The 9,476-nt window shown below is 44.8% G+C and overlaps 2 protein-coding genes across 2 annotated transcripts; one reads left to right on the plus strand and one right to left on the minus strand.

Annotated features, from left to right (window-relative positions):
• Window positions 1-1,277: 1,277 nt before the first annotated feature.
• On the plus strand, window positions 1,278-3,266 carry ankrd53 (ankyrin repeat domain 53; the record flags this gene model as incomplete). The annotated part of the gene is made up of 5 exons (XM_079184591.1): window positions 1,278-1,337; window positions 1,587-1,786; window positions 2,121-2,285; window positions 2,380-2,500; window positions 2,703-3,266. 5 exons carry the CDS (start codon window positions 1,278-1,280, stop codon window positions 3,264-3,266), a joined length of 1,110 nt encoding a protein of 369 aa, XP_079040717.1.
• Window positions 3,267-5,059: 1,793 nt separating this feature from the next.
• tex261 (testis expressed 261) lies at window positions 5,060-8,072 on the minus strand. The gene is made up of 6 exons (XM_079184502.1): window positions 7,892-8,072; window positions 6,012-6,091; window positions 5,765-5,918; window positions 5,607-5,674; window positions 5,413-5,515; window positions 5,060-5,210 (listed from the first exon to the last, which is right to left on the minus strand). The coding sequence occupies exons 1-6, from the start codon at window positions 7,959-7,961 to the stop codon at window positions 5,095-5,097; spliced, it is 591 nt and encodes a 196-aa protein (XP_079040628.1). The 5' UTR covers window positions 7,962-8,072; the 3' UTR covers window positions 5,060-5,094.
• Between the last annotated feature and the right edge of the window lie 1,404 nt (window positions 8,073-9,476).

A 9,476-nucleotide genomic window follows, 5' to 3' on the forward strand; every position in this document is an offset into this window, starting at 1 on the left:
CTTATCTCAGGCCAAGTGTGAGCTTCCAATCCTTAATGCACGGTCAATACGAACGCACTGAGGGGCTGTATATGAGGAGACAGCTGTGGACTCACTGCACGGGAGGATGGAAGTATCCATTTCTGTCGTGCCTGCAGCCACTCATCTGCCCTTATCTGTCACAAGCCATTACATTAACTCAGACCCAACAGGTGTTGCTGGATATGCCGGACACAGCAGCCAACAACTGCATGCTAATGAAGGCTGTATTCATGCAGGAGGTTTCTCCCACATTTCTATTTGAACACCTGCAGCCCGTTTGCTAAATTAGTCAAACGAGAGGTCACTTCTTTTGAATACACTTTAAAATGAAATTCCAACTTGCTGTTTGTGGACACCAAATAAACAGTATTGGAGGCGCTCAACCATGACTCAACAGTAATATCTGCCTTTGTTACTAAATATGCTGGTGGAAAGTCCCTATTAGAGAGCTATAGGGGCCTTTTCAGTGACGTGTTTAGGTGGAACAACTTTTTGGACGGATGCAAAACCGGAAAATGACATTATTTTACATAATATGCAATTTCACATTTCAAATATGAACACATTACCTGTTCTCCTCCAACTCTCTGGTAAGTATGCGCTGTCAATAGAGATCATGAAAGCTCGTTGTTGACCAGGTAGCATCAGCTCCGAATAACACACGTGTGGTTGGCAAAAACAAAAGCTGTTCAGCAATCAGCTCTTCTGCGCATGCGTGTTGTTGCTCTCCCCACAGTGGGCACTTCGTCCCCGCCTCAAAGTTGTGCATTCATCCATAATTATATTAATTTATAAATGACTCAGTACCACGAAAAACACACTTTTTTCCCCCTGATGCCGGCACGTGGCGCTAGCTTCGCCTCCGGGCTTTTTATTGAGACATAAAACAATTTTTTTTTAAAAGGATTAGGCCAAGTTATGCCTCAGTTTGAATATGACGGGCTATTATACAGTCTATGGCTATCAGTAATGCATCATACTATTTAAAATGAGAGATGAGAGTTGTTGCAAACCAGGGCTCGTTTCCTGGTTACCATGTTTCCACGGCAATCACGGAACCTGTCAACAAATCTGGAAAACGGAGACGTGGAGGATGTAAAAATTGGTAAATGAAAGGTTTACGTTTTTGTCTTTGGCTACAGCCTATAGAGCTAAACTTTGATACACCAGTCAAGCTACCGTGAACTGCTTTGAGCAGCATTTACAACCGTGGTGTCTCTGTGGTTTCATTTAGCAGGACACTTACGCACGGGCACATGTTTCCAGCTGTTGTCGTCGAGAGGCCAGAAAAGCTGGACGACAGCGTGGACAGACAGGTAGGCTCATTAACATTACAGTATGGTGACAGATACACTGTAGACGGTTGTCCACACCTGTGGCATAAAGAGTATAGTGCAGAAGGGAGTGTATTGATAGATTAAAGTATCTAAACATAAGCCACCACACATACTATAGCCACCACATGTGTACACAAATAAAGGTCAAAAGTGGAGTATATAGTATGTAGCTATCCCAGTAAGCCATGCCAGTGAGAAAGCGCACATAACTTGTGTTTCGTCCTCCAGGGTCTGTCGGAGCTCCACGTGGCCTGCCTTTACGGCCAGCTGGCTAAGGTGCGGCTCCTGGTGGAGTCCGGGCAGGTGTGGGTCGACCGCAGCGATCTCCAGGGTCGCCGGCCTGTTCACATGGTGCTGTCGTCCCGGAGCTCAGCCAACCCCTCCTCCTGCCTCACATACCTGCTGGAGCACGGGGCCGACGTCAACGCGTAAGGGCCTTCGATTTTGTGAACAGTTGCTCTGTGCATGTTTTTTTACTTTAGGCAGCTGCATTTTCTATTATGGGTTCGTTTATAGATTCTGTCAGCTGGTATCCAGTGGCATCACCAAAGTAAAGCGGGATAAAAAGAGAAGCTTAGAATAAAAACCGCAGAGAGCAACAGTGAAACTATGATTACAGTGAGATGATGGTGAAAGTTTATAGCTGCTGTTGGAAGGGATAATGATGGTAATGATGATAATTATGACAAAAGAAATGGTGATGATGATGATATCAGCAACAAGCTGAGTTTTTTCAACTATATTTATTTCTGTTATTATCAGTACCACAGATTCAGGGACGACCCCGCTGCACCTGGCCGCCTCCGAAGGCCTCCTGGACTGCACAAAGACCCTGATGCGGGCCGGAGCAGATGTGTTGGCCCAGGACGGCATGGGACACACTCCTCTGGATCTGGCCCGCATCTGGTGCCGCAGGAAGGTGGCAAGGTAACGAGCTGAAAGAACAGTTCGCACGGAAATGAAGGTTCTGTGAGGCCGTTTCGGTTACAATTGTCAAGACTTCTTGTGTGTTTCTGTGTAGGTATCTGAAAAACTGCATGTGGCAGGAGGACAAAAAGAAAGAAATGCAGGAGAGGAAGCTGGTCCAAACTTTGTACAGCGATCTCGTGGATGTGGTCAAAATGAATGATCTCAATAAAAAGGTTAGTTTGTATCTTGTGGAAATCCAATCATCCAACATAAATGAACCCCAAAACTGTGACAGAATCAGAGAAGCATTCACATCAAAACAGTTTTGGGGTATTCTGTTTATCAAATGTTACTTAATTATCTATAAAATGTATACTTCAACAGTGTGTAACATATCTAAGGAACTGATCACACCCTCTGCGTGTCCATTTTCAGACGCTTGTAGATGAGAAGACGGCAGAGTGGGCGAACAAAAAAGGTTTTCCCCTCCTAAAGGATTTATCCCCCAGAGTCTTGGCGAGTCAGTACCACACCCAGTGCCTCGCATCGGACCAGAACGCTTCTCATCCAGAACGAGCCAAGCAGCCATTGAAGCAGCAGACGGAAGGTCCTCCGGAGGACCAGAGCACCTCCACTAAGCAACCTCCAGCCTCATCCTCCAGACCCTGGACCGTCTTCACGGGCCTGCAGCCGGAGAAGCGAGAGCCGGACCTGCGGGACCAAGTCACGGTGTGGAGGGACGGCGGTGGCGGCAGGCGGCCTCAGTACACAACCAAGTGGGACGGCGAGGGTCACGCCGCCCCGGACGTGCCTCTGGATGTCCTCGAGAGGGTGTTGTTCCCCAGAGCCTTCCCATCCAGGATCGCCTCCCCTCGGTGCTTTGAGCCACAGGACATTGTGGAGGTCCAGCACAGAGGATACCCACAGGGGCGGAGCACCTCCCCCTGGACAGAGGTGGCCATGCACCTGGCTGAAGTGCTGGAGCCCGGACACTACTGATCATCGCACTCTTGAGACCTGGAATTAGTAGATGTGTGTAAGAAATGAATTAAAACTCTGCTGTTGAAATATGTCATGTATTTTTTTTTTACCTTGTGGGAAGCCCTGATGTTTTTTCTATATACAATTGAGGAAATTAACATTAAGTATTGCAATTCCAGGATTATACTTTAGTAAAGGTTCTGCCGCGCCAAGACAATGAAAAATGCCACATGAGCGGAGGGGTGAGTGAGGGGTGAGTGAGAGGTGAGAAAACCTCAGTGAACTGGGTCACCTGTCTCAGATGGATCCCTGCACTTTCACTGGTCCCCCCGGGGATCTGACTCGGGGATCCAGGTGAGGGCTTGTCAGCAGCATGGTTGTGACTGCGAGCTGTGGCCTGTCAGCTTGAGGTGTGTCTGTGTGCGTCGCAGTTTTGTCTTTTTCTTCCCTTTACTTCACACCTCAGTTGGGGGGGGGGGGGGGGGGGGGGGGGGGGGGGGGGGTCACCACAGCCTCAACCTGGTGTGAGCCAGCCACATGGGACTTAAATAACATAAAGCCATCCAACTATGGCTGTCTAACACACACACACACACACACACACACACACACACACACACACGAACGATGGTGTGGAGTTCAGGGTTGGACAAAAACAAAAAATCCATTGTACTGAAAAATATAAATTAAACATTAAATGGGTGAATTAAAGTGATTTAAGTGGAAATGACGAGGATGAGTCCATCTATTTTTGCCTTTATTTCCTTGAACACCAACCTGTGAAAAGAACCATTTATTCCGACAACATCTTTTATTAAACATTTGTGTGCATACCAGCCTACAAAGAACTGCACTCCGTAATTGGTAAAAAGAATTTTCGGCCTCTTTAATAGCGCTTTCATCAAACCACTTTGAGCAGCTTTTGTCCCCCGACACACGAACGCTTACCAGAGTCATCGCACAGGCTCGATCTTCACGAGTGTTTTCTAGTCGTCTGACGTCGGGTGAAAACTCAACGATCAATGTACAAAAATGCTGTTTGTTTTTACTGTGATTTATGTTAAACCAGTCCAGCCAGGTTGCAGACTACAGTGTCTGGTGATTAATGACTCCTCTGTAGAGACAAGAAACACAAACGTCTCAACGTAGCGGATCGTTTTGTGTGGACGCGTGTAAATGATCCGGACCGGGAGACGTCACTTTCATTTAAGGGCGTTTCAATTATAAAAGTAAGAGCTTTTTAAACCCCTTTACGTGGGTGTGATGCGACAGGGCATTTATATCACGTCTCGTAATTAAAACGTCTCCATCGATCTGAAGCCGTCAGACTGAACTCTCTGCTTTAAAGTCATCTTTAAAAGTTCTGTGGTCTCTGACCTTCTTCATCAAAGTGCTCACTAGTCGTACGTCGTCTAAATGACGGCAGATCTCGTAACCCCGAAAAGAAAAAAAAAATTATAATGACTCATCTGCCAAAGTCCCAACGGGTAGATGGTGGTTGACTTTGGACGTACGAAATTAAATACCAAAGCTTAAAAAGATGGAAGAGTCCAACGTGACGATAGGAAAGATCCCTACAAAGAGGCCTCTAGGAGATGATGTTCGCAGTAAAGACAGACGGACAGAAAAACAAAGAGAGACGAACGTGGCCCGTGTCCAGCAGTGAGCTCTGCTCTGTTCATTGGTCCGACTTCTTGATCTGCTCTTCTTCCACTGTTTCGTTTTTAGTCCCATCCAGAAACAAATGTCCAAAGTCCTTCCTGCTTCCCCCCTTAATCTCCAACACTCTCACTCACACGCCAACCCCCCCCACCCCCTTGACCTCCAACCCCCGAGTTTGAGCTCCTCAGTACATTTTCTGTCGGCTGGGCAGCACTGCCTCCTTGAGGAAAGAGAACACGAGGAGGATCCCGGACCTCTTCCCCCTCTTGCCCTTGGTGAAGTAATTAGACACCACATCGTCTAAAAAGGAAAGAAACGGCGTTATACGGTTGTTTTTTTAATTCTGTACCAACACCTGGAAGATAGGAAATGTATCAAAAACAGGAAAGACTGGCAACAATGTAAGATAAATGTATTTAGAACCTGTGCTTACGATAAAGATCAAATTACAATGTACTTTAAACTTTATAAATATGTTCTGAAGAGACAAAACAACGCTCACCTCCTTGTTGCATGGTGGACGGAAGCACGTTTTCCCCCGCCGACAGTGACACAAAGAAGCCGAAGGGGATCACCCACAGGCAGATGGTGAAGTACGCCAGCACCTTGATGCCAAACGAAGCACAGGAGGAATTCAAATGGCAGAAAATCTTTCCGGTGTCGGTGCATGAAGTCATAAATCGGCGATGACATTACCTCCGAGAATGGATAATACTCTTGTGCAAAGTACTGGAAGGCCATATAATGGTTCACCACCACCAACACTGGAGAGTGAAGAAGAGGGAGAAGAAACAAACGTTGGAAAAAGTCAAACAGAAGAAGAATAATTAAACACGTGCGTCATACTGACTGACCGCAGGAGAGGATGAAGTTCGGGGAGCTCAGCAGGATGTAAGGGAACGTCTGCAGGAGGCCGAAGTACACCAAGTTGGTGAAGAGGCCGAGTCCGACCATCAGCATGGGGAAGCCTTCAAAGAGATAGAGACTCGCCAGCACACCTGTGGAGAACTGAGCACGTTCACACAGACAGGGAATCAGATCACAGGCGTCGTTTGCTACAGAGTGCTCTTCAAAACAGTCAGTCTATATCCGCTTACTCACCATTATCATGTACTTTATTATTCGACTGGTGGCTACTGTGTATTCTTCTATTAGTTCTGCCAAGTAGTACAGGCCAGCAGCTGGGCGAGGAACGAAAACAATGTTAGAATTAACTAACCAAACAGGAACAACAACAAAAACACAGACGCCATTCTTTGTCAAATCACACTGGTAAATGTATCAACTTTATCCACCACTTTTGCTGGAAATCAACATATATTTACAGGTCAAAAAAAGCGATTTGTTAATTTCGATAGTGTGGTAGAGACAATTTCTATTCCAGAATATGCCGGACATTGCGCTTCGTTATGTTTATTACTAAGAGGATAGTGGTACCACTTTTAGTACCACAAATGGCCCAAACAGAACACTATTATAGCTTACTTTGACGAATATCAACACAACTTTCTTCAAATCTTTAGGTAGAGATCAAAGAATAAATGAAGAACAGTGTGAGTCGGACCAGCGATTCAAGGCCCAAAAAGACTGTACATGACAAAACATGTACGCCAGGTGACAGCTCCCAGAGCAGAGGCTCATGGGAGAGTCTGAGAGCGTCATCGCGCAAAGTCAATCTACACTTTCCAAAAATAGAGAAGAAGAAGAGCGACAGCAAACTGCCTCGCTCTTTTGAACGCATTTCTGTTTCAAGTGCTTTTTTCTTTTAACCGTAATCATATCTATCGATAAGAGGTGGAAAGATACGGCATGATGTATAAAGTAAGGCACTCACGGGTCACACGTGCTCTTTCACCTAGTTTTGATAACAGTGTCACATGGTTGCAATGTTACAAAAGCAGCTTATGAGGAAAGCTACTAAATAAGGCAGTCGTTGGTAATAAAAGCCGGTAATCCATTGATTAACTGCTCTAAAATATCTCATTTTCAGAGAAGCTAAATGTGCCGTATTACTGTTAATAAGTTTGTAATAAACAGATGCTCTTTGCGATGGACTGATGTGATTCTTTAGTCATGCTGTAACCAATTTATAAAGCATTGGTAGATGTTTGATTTATGCAGATACGTCCAGTTTGCCTTATTAGAAAGTGGTGCCATCATTTCATCTAATGTGGTTTGTGTTTGCAGGCCGATTCAGCTCAGCAAACATGGACATGGTTGTTCCTTGATCCAGTCGTCTGACAAGCAGTGAGTGTGACACTGACAGCTGAGGCTTGACAGTCAACAGCCACACCTGACAGCTGCAGCAGGTGTGTTTACGTGGCCAGGTGACTAACTGACAACGTGGCTCCTACGAAACTACAAGTTTTGGAGCAGTTGGTACTGCTTGTAACAGACATTGTGACCAAACTAAAGTTATTTGCTGAGGCATTAACTGATTGATTAATTCCAGTTTGAATCGATAAGAAGAGCGAGAGAGAGAGACAGAGAGAGAGAGAGAGAGAGAGACAGAGACAGAGAGAGAGAGAGAGAATGCTAGCTCAGTATTAGCAAACATAGCAGTGTCTCAAGAAAACTACTTAAAATCCAGAAATGCTAAATTCTAACCATAATGCCTTATTGTACTTTTACTTAATGCTATACAGCCGGAAGATGCGTAACGTCATCATATTTTAAGAGTACAATAATCTCAACAGCATCTTGTAGTCGTTGCACATAACTGCCAGTGCTATATAGCTAGCTAGCAAAACATGCTATCAGCACTTCGGTGGACTAACACTCGTATTACTTATTCCTGAGACAAAATTACTGCTGCATTTTATTATTAACACATTGGTCAAAGCTAGTAGAGTCGCTGCTTTGTGAAACGGAGCCCCGTTACTGTTACATAGCGCTACTTCACCTGCTGATTTGGTCCGCTAGCATTAGCAAGCTATCAGCAGCTAGCTAGCACTTGCAGGGATTTCCCAGCATGCACTTACCTATTGCTAGAGTGACGAAGGATATCTGGATGACTAGCGACAGCCAGCTGAGTAAATAAATAAACCACATCTCTCTGCATATGAAACAACACACACACAAATGTGGGGGAAAATAATACAGAAAACAGCTAGCTGGCTGCTAACTAGCGCTAGTGCACCATGTAGAGCTCAAAGTTCCTCCCCCCGGTGTTTTGAGTCCAGGCTGAGGAGAGGAGAGAAGAAGGGCCTCACGGAGGGGAAGGTTTGGTTATAGCGCCCTCTGTGGATGGAGGAGAGAAGTGCAGTAGCGTGACAGTTACTGTATTAGGTCAGAAATACATTGTAGATGGCTACATTTACTATGTTATTATTGAACTGTGAGTGCATATATTTACAGTTTGCCTCTAATTTACCTATCGACACATCTTTATGAAACCTTCATTTACATGTGTAAATACTGTAAACACACTATTTTAAAGTAAAGACTTTGCAGTGCAATACTTGCATAAAGATGCACAGTTTGGGCGTTAATGCCAAAGTTCACACAGTATCATAATTGTCTCTCGTTAACCCGCCCTTTATTTTCAGTATCCTTGAATATAGAGTATCAGTTTCAGAACCTCCTGTCTCGCTTTCATTACCTGTATGTCTCTATCTCCTGCTTTCTGTCTCTCACACACACACACACACACACACACACACACACACACACACACACACACACACACACACACACTGGCTTTCATGTGCATTGATTCAATAACACTGAGGGGACAGAATACATTACTGCATCTCAAAAAGCTAACACCTTTGAGGAGGAAAACAATAAAACATGTATGCAGGAGAGTGAAAAGGCAGGCCTTCTAGTAAAAGGAGCTAAATAAAGTAAATATATAATGTGAAACAGTGTGAAGACACTAAAATGGTGTCGGAGTCAAAGGTGAGAGTAATTTCATCTTTTTCAAATGCTTTTAACAAAGGGAGATAGATAGATAGATAGTGTGGTGTCAGGGTGTGGGGTCTGTATTCATTCATGCATGCTCACATATATACATTATCTGTGCGGAGGTGAGAAAACAGAAGGCGACCTGCCGCATTTAAAGATACTTTCAGGAGGAAGCGTCCAGGTCACCTGAGGCTCTTATCTCAACAACACCTCTGGGTTTCGGGTGTGAGAGCTTTAATGTGCCGAAATAAATGGCGGCCTCCATCCTTCATGCTGGCTCGAGCTCTAAGAGACAGACACCTCGGGAGAGAAGTGAGTATTCATATAATATAGTGTTTTTTATGGCTCTGGCTATTTTTCATCTATATTCTGTAGCATGGGGGGGGAAATCCTGCAACATGCACTTAGATCAGATGAAACCCCAGGCACCCAAAAAGAACGATGTTGGACATTAAACACGGCTGAATGAGTTTCATTTCCTTTGACACGCAACAAGTCCTGAAGCAGACCTGGGTTAAATGGCGTTTTCATGGTTTTTCTGAAAACCCCGAATGTGGGATTTTCTTTTTCTTTTCAATGTACACCTCCATCTCTGGTACTCCCCGGAGAATAAAACAAGCATTAAGAACTGATTCCTGACATTATTTTCATCACAACTCA

The sequence above is a fragment of the Pholis gunnellus genome (genome assembly GCF_910591455.1).
Source record: "Pholis gunnellus genome assembly, chromosome: 23".
NCBI classification, from domain to species: Eukaryota; Metazoa; Chordata; class Actinopteri; order Perciformes; family Pholidae; genus Pholis; species Pholis gunnellus.

Coding starts and splice junctions, on each gene's coding strand:
- tex261 (XM_079184502.1), bottom strand. CDS start 7,961: ATGTGGTTTATTTATTTACTCAGCTGGCTGTCGCTAGTCATCCAGATA. Junction 6,092..7,891: donor CTTCGTCACTCTAGCAATAG/GTAAGTGCATGC, acceptor TTCCTCGCCCAG/CTGCTGGCCTGTACTACTTG. Junction 5,675..5,764: donor GAACTTCATCCTCTCCTGCG/GTCAGTCAGTAT, acceptor TTCACTCTCCAG/TGTTGGTGGTGGTGAACCAT.